The sequence below is a fragment of the Bubalus kerabau genome, chromosome 11 (assembly GCF_029407905.1).
Source record: "Bubalus kerabau isolate K-KA32 ecotype Philippines breed swamp buffalo chromosome 11, PCC_UOA_SB_1v2, whole genome shotgun sequence".
NCBI classification, from domain to species: Eukaryota; Metazoa; Chordata; class Mammalia; order Artiodactyla; family Bovidae; genus Bubalus; species Bubalus kerabau.
The window spans coordinates 70,429,263-70,441,603 of record NC_073634.1 but is presented as its reverse complement, the minus strand read 5'-3'; the positions used below and the strand labels follow the sequence as shown (position 1 = coordinate 70,441,603).

The 12,341-nt window shown below is 41.5% G+C and overlaps 1 protein-coding gene across 1 annotated transcript in view; it reads right to left on the bottom strand.

Moving 5' to 3' along the window:
* Positions 1–7,801: 7,801 nt before the first annotated feature.
* The window catches only part of ANTXR1 (ANTXR cell adhesion molecule 1), a 260,214-nt gene continuing 255,674 nt past the window's right edge, over positions 7,802–12,341 (bottom strand). The window contains exon 18 of the mRNA XM_055540531.1: positions 7,802–11,671. Coding sequence (XP_055396506.1) covers positions 11,411–11,671 — 261 coding nt within the window. The 3' untranslated portion in view covers positions 7,802–11,410. The remainder of the gene's footprint in view (positions 11,672–12,341) is intronic.

Here is a 12,341-nt window from a genome sequence, read left to right as displayed (position 1 = left end):
TAAGAATCCCCTAAAAGCAAATATTGAAAAACCTATGAAGATGCTGATCTAAATATAAAAGTTTAGCATTTTAGAGAACTGATAGTCTCAGCCAGTAATATGTGTAGTGGCCTGAGCTTTTTGAAAAAGAGTCTGTTTTGGCAACTCTAATGGGGCAAATGGAAATGCCCGATGAAGGTAAGACATGGACTTGAATTCTCCTGGAGCTCACTGCAGGCCTATTCCTCAGAAGCAGGAATTATGTCATCAGAGCAGATACAAATGTGAGTGAGTCTGAAAGTCTGTTCAACTTCATGGAAACATACAATGCAAAGCCATGGAAACAAAACATGTGTTACACAGACAGTGACAATATTTCTGTGTTAGCACCAAGAGGTGTTCGTTATATCCAATTTTGTATGGAGTGGAGAAGGCAGCCAGGTGTGGTGTTAGAAAGGAGTTTTGGTACAAAACAGTTACATGCCTATTTGAAGCAGGAAAGAAAACTTCTCTTCCTGAAGGGATGACTGGGAGCCACATTACTATTCTTGAGGCTGGGTTTACTCACCCAAAGCTTAAAGTCCACCATTGTGACCACCATTTGGAATGAGAGGAACTGAACAGGGTCTGTCTGGACTTTCCCTCAGATCAATCCCATCAGTTATCAGTACTGTTTTCAGGGAAGGCGTGCCCAAATGTATAGTTATTGCCACCAAAAGTTGAATAATCCTTTGGTCATTTGCTACATCCTAGTACTCTTGCCTGGAAAATCCCATGGACGGAGGAGCCTGGTGGGCTGCAGTCCATGGGGTCGTGAAGAGTCCGACAGGACTGAGTGACTTCCCTTTCACTTTTAACTTTCATGCTTTGGAGAAGGAAACGGCAACCCACTCCAGTGTTCTTGCTTGGAGAATCCCAGGGACAGAGGAGCCTTTTGGGCCGCCGTCTCTGGGGTCGCACAGAGTCAGACATGACTGAAGTGACTTAGCAGCAGTAGCATTAGTAATCATATTGGGCTTCCACTGTGGCTCACTGGTAAAGAATCTGCCTGCAATGCAGGAGCCACAGGAGATGCGGGTTTGATCCCTGGGCTGTGAAGATCCCCTGGAGGAGGGCATAGGAACATGCTGCAGTATTCTTGCCTGGAGAATCCCATGGACAGAGGAGCCTGGTGTCTACCGTCTACAGGGTCGCAGAGTTGGACACAACTGAAGTGACTGAGCTCACATGCACAATGACCATACTATCATGTCTGATGTCTTTAGCCAGCAGGACCACAGAGCTGAATCAGCATCCCCACCCCCGGGCCCTAGTTTTTTGACACTGGAATTAATTCCAGGTGTGCATTATCAGAAAATTTGTAGTCTGGTTTGACAGCTCTTCCCTTTCCCCACTCTTGCCTGGAATCAATCACTCCTTTCCTATTCCTGTCTGAGGGTCTCCCACTGTCTTCTTTCCCACTCTTTGGAGCCTGCCTGTGAACCCGAGAGCCAACCCTACAGAGCAAAGGCTGCTTCTCAGTCACCTGAAATCCACCCCAGCTGGGGAGAAGCCTGATCCTTCAGGTTCAGCTAAGTGTGAATGCTTCTGCATCACCTTTATCTATGAGGTACTCTGCATTCACAGGGAATATTTAAGGCTTGGATGGAAATGCATATTACCATCAATTTCAAACTGGTCTTTTACAATGTGTATGTGTGTGTGTTTGTGCTCAGTCATGCCCAGCTCTTTGCAACCCCAGGGACTGTAGCCCACTCTAGACTCTGTCGATGGAATTTTCCAGGCAAAAATACTGGAGTGGGTTGCTATTTCCTAGGGGATCTTCCTGACCCAGGGATCGAACACCTGGGTCTGTTGTATCTCCTTAACACTGTGCCATTTGGGAAGTCCCTTTTACAGTAGGAAAATAGTTTTAAAATAGTTTTAAGCGAAAAGAGATGTACTCTGTATTACGTAGTTTCAGGTGGGGCTCACAGGGAGAATGTCAAAGGGCTTGTATTTATTTATTGGCTTTTTCATAACTAATATTTATTATTTTAAATTTAATATTTATTTAATATTTTAAATTGAAGTGTAATTGACCTACCACACTGTTATTTCCAGGTGCACAGAATAGTGATTTGATATTTTATTTTAATTAATTAATTTTGAATATATTTAAATTATTCACTTGGCTGTACTGGGTCTTAGCTGTGCATGTGGGAGCTTTAATCTTTGTTGTGGCATGTGAGCTCTTAGTTGCAGCATGTGGGATCTAGTTCCCTAACTAGGGATGGAATCTGGGCCCCCTACATTGGGAGTGGGGAATCTTAGCCCTTGGACCACCAGGGAAATCCCTGATAACTTTTATATGTTATGAAATGATCACAGTTTGAGTGGTGACATCATCATAAAAAGTTATTATAATATTATTGACTATATTCCTCATGTTGTATATTTTATTCTCAAGGCTTAGCTTTTTTGTAACTGGAAGCCTGCACCTCTTAGTCGCCCTCATGTCCTTCCACACCTCCCACCTATGGCAACCACCTCTTCGTTTTCTATATCTATGAGTCTGTTTTTGTTTTGTCATGTTAATTCATTTGTTTTTCGGATTCCACATATCTGTGAAATCCTGTGGTGTTTGTCTTTCTCTATCTGACTGATTTTCCTAAGCATGCTACCTCTAGGTCCATTCATGTTGTTTCAAGTGGCAAAATTTCATTCTTTTTTATTGCTGAGTAATATTCTATTGTGTACACATACCACATTTGTCTGTTCATCTATCGATGGGCACTTAGGTTGCTTCATATTAGCTATTGTAAATATTGCTGCAAGGAACATAAGGTTTCATATATCTTTTCTAATTAATAGAATTGATGGATTGTATGGTAGCTCTGTTTTTAAATTTTGAGAAATCTTCATAGTGTTTTTCATAGTGGCTACACCAATTTACATTCCTACCAACAGTGCACAAAGGTTCCCTTTATTCCACATCCTCTCTAACATTTATTTGTTGTCTCTTTTTTTTCTGGCTGTGCCATGAGGCTTGTGGGATCTTAGTTCCCCAACTAGGGATCGTACCTGGGCCCCCAGCAGTGAAAGCACTGTGTCTTAACCATTGGACCACCAGAGTTTCCCTGTTGTCTTTTGACAATAATCATTTTGACAGATGTGAAATGATACTGTGGTTTTGATTTGCTTTTCTCTGATAACTAATGATGCTGAACATCTTTTTATGTTTCTTGGCCATCTGTATGTTTTGACAAAGTATCTATTCAGGCCTTATGCCCTATTTTAATCTAGTTGTTTGTTATTTTGATGTTAATTGTATGAGCTCTTTGCATATTTTTGATATTAATGTCTTAACAAAGATATTATTTGCAAATATCCTATCCCGATCAGTTGGTTGTCTTTTTGTTTTGATGATAGTTTCCTTTGCTGTGCAAAAGCTTTTTCTTTGTTTATTTTTGCTTGTTTCCCTTTCCTGATCACTATAGCTAGACCTTTCATTTCTGGATTGAATAAAAGTGGTGAGAGTGGGCATTATTGTCTTGTTCTTGGTCTTAGGTGAAATGCTTTCAGCTCTTCAACATTAAGTATGATGTTGGCTGTAGGTCTGTCATATATGGCATTTGTTATGTCCCCTCTATACTAACTTTGTTGAGAGTTTTTCTCATAAATGAATGTTGATTTTTGTCAGAATTTTTTTTCCGTGCCGTTGAAGGGGATAGGCCTGCAGGGTTTCTGCTGAAAAGTCAGCTGATAACTTTATGGGAGTTCCCCTGTACATACCTCGTTGCTTTTCCCTTGCTGCTTGATTTCTTCCCCATCACATACACATTTTCATAAAAGAACTGCATTCCAAGCATATATACTTTCTACTTTTCCCCAACACTAGACCATAAACACTTTTCATGATTAAATATTATACCTGTCCATGACACATAGATTATCACTCAGCCACTATTGAGCATTTAGGTTATTTCTAATTTTCCTATTATAAATGATGCTGATAAATTTGAAATAGCTAACACGAATTTACTACAAAGAATTACCAATTTTTTCTTACCTCTTTTGAGAAGATGTAAATGAGACCTAAGGAAATACTAACCATGAGGGCAGCTTAAGACCAAACTGGGCTTTGTGAAGTTTCTTAAATAAAACTCTCAGATGCCTAGGGAAAAAATAAATTTTTTTTTTCTCTTTAATTTTTGCCATTTTAATTACAATGAGTTTGGGTGTGGATCTCGGATTTATCTCTTTTGGGATGTTCTGTACTTGCTGGCATGTTCTCTTTCCCAGATAGCTGTAAATTTTCAGCCATCATTTATTCAATTATCTGCCCTTTTTTCTCTTTTCCTTCTGTGACTCCTCTAATGTGACTGTTATTATGCTTAGTATGGTCCCAGAGATCTCTTATACTATACTTCTGTTTTAAAATTCTTTTTTCTATTCAGCTTTGGTGATTTCTTCTACTCTCTCTTCCAGTTTGCTGGCATATTCCCCTGTCTCATCTATTCTACTGTTGATTCCTTCTAGTGAATTTTTATTTCAGTTATTATATTCTTCAGTTCTATTATTTCTTCTTTATGTTTTCTAGCTCTTTAACTTCTCATTGTGTTCATACATTTTTCTTCTGAGTTCATTAAACATCTTTATGATCATTACCTTTAACCCTTTATCTGTTAGATTGTTTATTTACAGTTCACCAAGTTCTTCTGGCATTTTATCTTGTTCCTTAATTTGGGACATAGTCCTCTGTTCCTTCAATTTGCCTAATTTTCAATGTATTAGGTATATTGTTATGCTTTCTGATCATGGAGAAGTCACTTTGTACAGGAGATGTTTTATGGGACCTAACAGCATACTCTTCTCTGGTCACTGGAGATATATGCTCTAGAGTGACCCTGTGTGGGATGCTGGGCCCTTCTGTTATGATGGGACCAATTGCTGTGGGCAGCTGGTAGGTACAGCTGGTCCTTGGCCTGGTTTGTTGCCAGGTCCTGCTTCATGCAGGGGCTGCCAACCTGCTGTCATGGCGCTAGGTCTTGGTGTGGCTGGCTGCATGGACAAGGATGTCTGGGGCTAGTGCTCGGCCCGCTTCTGGGCAGGGCTTAGTTCCTATGCTGCTGGCCTTTCCACCTGGATGGCCCCAGGACTGGTGCTGATCTCCAGGTGAGTAGAGAAGCCCTTGGTGCTAACAGGCTAGAGAAAGACTCCAAAACTGTGCTTGCCAGCCCAAATGTCACCATGGTAAAATGAGCCCTCAAAAATAACTCCTGCCAACACTATGTCCTCAAGGGGAGTCCTTGTTGGATCTTGCTTCTCTGGGAGCCTCTCCAAGACCAGTAAGTGGGTCTGACCCAGGCTCCTTTAAATTACTGTCTTTGCACTGGGTCTCAGAGTATGTGAGATTTTGCATGTCTCTTAAGAGCCCTGGTAGCCGAGTCAGTAAAGAATCTGCCTGCAGTGCAGGAGACCCAGGTTTGATCCCTGGGTTGGGAAGATCCCCTGGAGAAGGAAATACCACTTTGGTATTCTTGCCTGGAAAATCCCATGGACAGAGGAGCCTGGTGGGTGACAGTCCATTGGGTCACAAGAGTTGGACACAACTTAGCAACTAAACCACCTTAAGAGTCTCTAGCTCTCCCTTAAGCAAGTCCCATTAGCTTTCAAAGTCAGACATTCTGGGAGGTCATCTTCCTGGTCCAGGACCCCTGGGGGCTAGAACCCAAAGTAGGACTTGGAACCCTTGTTCTTCTGGGGAGAACCTTTGCAATTATAATTATCCTCCTGTTTATGGATCACCTACCCATGGGTGTGGGTCTTGACTATACTGCATCTTTGCTCCCACCACCAATGTTACTATGGGGACTTCCCTGTAGTCCAGTGGTTAAACATCCACCTCACAATGCAGGGCATGTGGGTTTGATCCCTGGTCAGAGAATTAAGGTCCCACAGGCTGCAGCCAACTAAGCCAGGGCGCCACAACTACTGAGCCAATGTGCTGCAAAAAAGACCCAGTGTCACTATGGTTCCTTCTTTACATCTTTGGTTGTGGAAAATCTTTTCTGCTAGTATTCAGGTCATTCTCATTGATAGTTGCTCTGTAAAGAGTTGTAATTTTGGTGTGCCCAATGGGAGAAGGTGAGCTCAAGGTTTTCCTAACCTTGGCAACACCTCCAAAGTGCTAGTATTTTAAAACAATGTGAATATAGGAGGTTGTAAATCTTCCATGACTAATCTTGGGGGTACACATTTTTGGTGTCAATGATGAGTGGTTGACAGGTCTCTTACGACTTCTTCAGAAGAAAATGAAGCGTTTTCTGCACTCTTAGCACCAATGTTTCTTGTACTTTTAAAATGCTTTGCAAGAATGCAAGCCACTTCACTAAAAAGAAGTATGTCTTTTATGAATTGCATCCATTTGAATGTTTACAAGGATCTCTCAACTAAAGATGCTGGCTAAAAAGTACTGAATGTGCACAGCTAATTGAACATCTTTTAACAGAGCTTTGCTCTGCACTCTCCAGTGACTCAGGCATTATGTTAACTGCTGCTGTTGCTTTATAAGGACATTGTGAAATGACATTTGAAACTAAGCAGAGGAGATGTTGCACAGTTTTAACTCCAAACTTTAAAACTGTCCCAAGTAGAGAAGGAAGGGTTTATATAACTAAATGACCATTTTAACGTTGAGCAAAAAGGAAGGAACCAAAGCTTATGCCCAGAGGAATTAAAAGGCTTCTAATCTGTTTAGGTATGATAACTTCAGGGTAGAGGCATGGTTCAAGCCAACATGATACAATTGTAACCAGAATAACTTCATCTGTTTTGCATATGCCAACTCTCTGGTCTATGTTTGATAATTGTAAGTACCATGGACCTTGTTTACAATGTATTGAGATGGACAAAGTGTTATACTGATTGTTCTACACCTAACTGAGACTCTGCTGCTGCTGCTAAGTCGCGTCAGTCGTGTCCAACTCTGTGCGACCCCATAGACGGCAGCCCACCAGGCTCCCCCGTCCCTGGGATTCTGCAGGCAAGAACACTGGAGTGGGTTGCCATTTCCTTCTCCAATGTGAGACTCTAGGGAAACACATTTATCTGAAGATAGAAAACTGGATTTAGTGACAAACAATTTTGTACCTGCTGCTCAACTTTGCAGTTAGCACTTGATCAATAATCTTATTCCTGTTAGTTTCTTTGTTTATTCAACATAATACATTGGAGCATGACTCAGCATTCAGCACTCAATCATTGAAATGATTATATAAGAAAGTTGGTTGGCAATACAAGCAATATATGAGATTTAAAAATTCTTCATTCCATACAGTAAACATTTTTCCTACTTTTGGTACTTTCCTGGTTTCATCTGTTACACTTAAATACAGCTGGAATTTATTTTGGTATAAGGAGTGAGGTAGGGCTCCAACTTCTTTTTCCTTCCAAATTGCTAGTCAATTATCTCAAAATGATTTAATGATGAATGTAATTTGAAAAAGTCCATGTGCCCAAAATGCTATTAAAGTTGAATACTAATGAAGTCTTGGAAAGAAATTGTGGAATGATTTTGTTTTCAGATGGTTTTATTCCAATTAAGATGAACTCAAGGCTTCATGAGGACTTATAAAGAAACAGATTCAGGAACTAGTAAGAAACACTGTTTTACCTACAAAAAATATAAGTTGAATGTTGGACAGCTAAAGAAGAAAGAGTAATCAAGATAGTAGAAGGCACAAAATAAATTTGGGAAATATAATCTGCAGAATGATAGCCATTTTTATGATCACAATGTTAAGCACTTGAGCAATCTGTACTTCATTTTCATAGCAAAGAGACAACCAGTAAAAGAGTTGATTTTCGGAATTTATTATTTTTTTTTAAAAAAAGCAACTTCCAAGGTTTGTCATTGTACACATTTAGCCCAGTCTTCTATAGCAGGTACAGCAATAACTGATTTTTATAACAATGACTCAGAGGCACTGAAGATCCATAATGTCTTCTGAATTATCACAGATAGAAGAAAGAATTAGAAGAACAGTTTAATGTTAAGTGTATTTAAAACATCATATTCTAATTCTTTTAAATTGGTTATCCAAGTACAATAATATAGTAGAGTTCAGATAACTAGAAAACACGACTAGAACATCCCATTCCCATCTGATGTGCATTAACAGGCTTTTTACTGCATATATCTTCATTATAGTTTGCAAACTAATTCAACCCACTTTTACACAGCATTAATTTCTTTTTGAGTTGGCGCTGGGCTGAAAACTGTGGTGCAATATTTCATCTGTTTTGTTTTTTGTTTTTTTTTTCCTAGTTCTTGGATGAATTTCCCTCTTCTGACCTGGTGTTTGAACTTTAGTGTGTATGAGACTTCCACATAGTCTCTGCCCATTCTAGATATATTTACAGTAAAGTTACCCACAGCCAGATATCCAAGACTATTAATTAATATGTCCACCAGCTCTGTTCTTGACTCTGGTAAAAGAGACCTTGTGTCTCACTGGAGTATGTGCCAAGCTACAGGCCAGACACAGAGGTAACCACTCAAGGTTCTTCTTAATGCTGTGCAAATAAGGGTCTCGTCATTTCAGTAACTATTTGTACATTTATAAAAGCAATACAGTCATGGGAAAAACCAACAAGCACAGCTTGGTAGAATAACCTGCCATGAAATTTCATTGGCCTTATAATAATTTACTACAACTGTTCCCTTTATTCACACTGGATAGGAAATGCTTCCATCTAACACATGGAATATGAATATATACAACAAAAAGTTGGTTTTTATTAAAAAAAAAAAAACTTTGGGAGGACAATAATATGAGGGTTGAAAAAAATAATTTTGTGCAGTTTCCTGATCACAATCATATGTCTGCTACCTTTTTCAAGGAATGACCCAAGTACGGATAGACTTATAAACCAGTTAAAGAATTTTCCTGCCTGTAATAGCCTACTATTCAAATATTACCTTATTCATACAGTATAGAAGTTTCTCCTTCTCCACTGTCATTCTAAAAGACTAGGGTTTACATGAAGAATCCGTTTTAAGGACAAACCCTGCTAATACTCTTCAAAGCCATCATGTATTTGCAGTTCCCCATTTCATCAAAGAGTTTATCAAAACAACATCTTGGAAACTGCACAGGGGCTTCTGATTGATGTATGGTTGAGATCTTGAATGTTGCATTCTCACCTTATGCCTGCCGTCTTGATGCACAATGTTAACATTTTGGCTTTAACTTTTTGATGGCCGCAGTGAGCCCGGCGGCAGTGGTGTGGGGTGGACTGTTTTGTACCGCCAGCAGTCAAAACAGTGGCCAGGGGCTCAACGCCTCTTGGCTGTGAGCCTGGGAAACCCTTTTGCCTGTGGGATGGGTCTCTGGAGTCCAGCAACGTCACTGCAGGTCGCTGCGCCAGTCTGACACCTGCTTCATGGAAGACTGTACTAAAGAGGAAGCCTAATGTTTTCAAAATAGATAATTTGGGCCAGGATGGGGGGGCGAGGGAGGGAGCCCTGGAAAACATCTCTGATTTTAGCTCTATGAGGAAGCCGTGGTCATCTCTGGAAGTGGCAGGCTGGAAGAAGGGAGGGCCCAAGGTATGCCTGGGGAAGTGTCAGTTTGGTGTTGGCAATGCGTTTAGTGCCTGTAGCCCCCCACTAAGGCACTCTGCCTAGATCTAGTTTCCCCTGACTGTACCTTTTACATCCAAAGGTTTCCCCATCCCCCCACACAATCCTTGTTTGCTTTTGCTTTCTAAAGTTGAGATGGCAATTAAGGATCATTTATCTCTCAATTTTAACTGATGAGTGGTGGCTCTTCAGACTTATGGTTTCAAGATTGTGAGGGAATCCTGGGCTCATTGGAAGATGTGCTGTGATTGATTAGCAATGTCTGCCCTGGCTACAAGCGTTGGTGTGTATGCAGTGCATGCTGCGTCCTATGTCTCTGTTCTAAGTAACGTGAAAGAATGAGACTGGCTTGAGGGGTTCTTGCAAGATCTTTGGAGACCACAGCCCAAAGCACCAAGTTTGCATTTACTTTATGTTCTGCTTTATTCTCGAAAAGATTTAAGAGTTTTAGGACTTTTAAGACCTGTGGAAAGTTGGAGGGGGAGGTAATTTTGAACAGGCTGGTGCAGCAGGCCCTGAACAATGGCTTCTGTTTTCATCCTTGGGTGATGAAGTCTGATGTTTAGAAAGTGATTATATAGCTTCCTGGTGACAACAGATTCAGAAAGACTTGGAGGAGTGGAGTGGTTCCCAGGCATGGTGGGAATTTCAGGCAGCTGATAGTATTTGTCAGTGTGCTGAAAAGCCAAGGAGAAATATATTTGCACCAGCTTTTTTGGGGGGATATATTCCTTAGTATGTTGGGACTATTGTCTCTCAGCTCTACCTAGAAGTCTCTGGTGCACAACTTCATGAAGAAAGAAAAACAAAATTAGTGAAATTGTGTGGTAGGTGCTAGTGATGCCATTTTGGGAAGATCAACTCATATTTGTCTCTGGAAAATAGTATCAGTCACTTCTTCATATCTTAAGTGATCTACATTGAAGCCAAATCTTGATTTTTCTTTTAACATAAATCATGAATAAGTTGTTCTTCGACAATGCTATTGTCTGTTGATTTAGGGGCCATGTTGGGCCAAAGCCAGCCACCTCTAGCTGCTGATGGCCTGTGAGCTTTAGAAACTGTCCGATGCTCCCACCAGTACTCGCCTGTCGATGCACACACCTGATTTCACTTACACAGCAACATGGCAACATACCTTTTCCATCTGTGAACAACCACCCTCTTCCTCACTTGGAAACTGGGAGAATTTGGAAGGTTTTATTCCTCTGCAAGTCCCAGAACATGCTTTTGGATACCTATCTGATGCTGAGTTTCTTGTCACAATGGGGACCCTAATCTTTCCCCAAAGTTGTAGGTGAAGGGTTTTGACCTTCCTGGCTGGCATGGAGAGGATTCCTTGGTTAGTAGGTCTAGGGTCAAGAGATGGAGGTGGTGTGGAAGAGGGAAGGCAGCACTTAGCAACCCAGCAATATGACTTCTTATCTGACGCTGCATTTCACCCTCAGAGAATGATTTTCGTATTGGTCTCCAGGAGACCCAATCCCACTTAGAGCATCTCAGCAGTTTCACTGTCTCTGGAACCTTCTAGAGATGATGGCTGGCTGGTGGCTATAATTGTGGCTGTAGTTGCCTCATCACTGGTGTTCAGGCAATTCAAAATTTCAATTTCTTTCCGCTGATCACAATTGTTGGTGTACTGGTGTTACAAACAAATTTTTATAGTGTGTGAATGTCAGTGGGCGTTATCACCACTCTTTTCCAAAGTGGAAGTCCCCTCTAACTGAAAAGACTTGTTCTAACACCATAGAGGAGCCTCCTCCCCAAAGTTTCTGAGAGAACCCAGAGCATGAACTGGGGGTTCTAGACAGAAGGTCTAGGAGGAGGTCGGGAGGGGGGTGGCGCCCTGTTGGGAGGGGGAGCCTGCGGAGGAGGGGGCAGAATGGAAGGTGGGGATGGAATTGGAGGGGTGGGGGCACTGGGAGGTGGGGGAGGGCAATGGGGAGCAGGGGGTGGTGGGGTGTAGATGGGGGCAGGAGGTTGCGAGGTGGTGTGGTAGGCGTTGTTGAGGGGGTACTTGGCAGGCGGATTGTTCTTGACTCTGGTGAAGTTGATACAGCGTCCCTGAAAGAGAATCAGAGAAAAAGAAACATGAGCTGATGCTGGCTGGGGTTTTACAACAGGGCGGGTGGGAAGTGCAGGGAGCGGGCAGAAAGAAACTTGCAGAAAGCAGATGCTTTCTGTGAGAGTTTATGTCAGTGCTCTCAGCAGAGCACTGAAATAGAACCTGATAACAAATAAGCTCCCCATTTCCTTCTTCTGGGCTTACTATAGACAGAGTTAATTCTTAGGTACATTGATAAAGAGTCCAGGGCCCTCAAGGAGGAGAAAGCGGTCCGGGGCTCTCAAGGAGGTGAAAAGGAAAACTTTTTTTTCTACACTGCTTTGTCTTAGTCACATAAGATGTTATTTTCTTTAAGCCAAGAGCTAACAGTTACACAAAACTCATCTTGCTCAAGGGTATGTTTTTCCTTAAGCCCTGTACTAAGGAGGAGAAGGGGACGACAGAGGATGAGATGGCTGGATGGCATCACTGACTCAATGGACATGAGTATGAGTGAACTCTGGGAGTTGGTGATGGACAGGCAGGCCTGGTGTGCTGCGATTCATGGGGTTGCAAAGAGTCGGACGCGACTGAGCAACTGAACTGACTGAACTGAAGGATTATATAACAGCAATGTATCTTGCTGAAAGACATATTTCTCCTTTTTAACAAGAACCTTCTGATTAATCT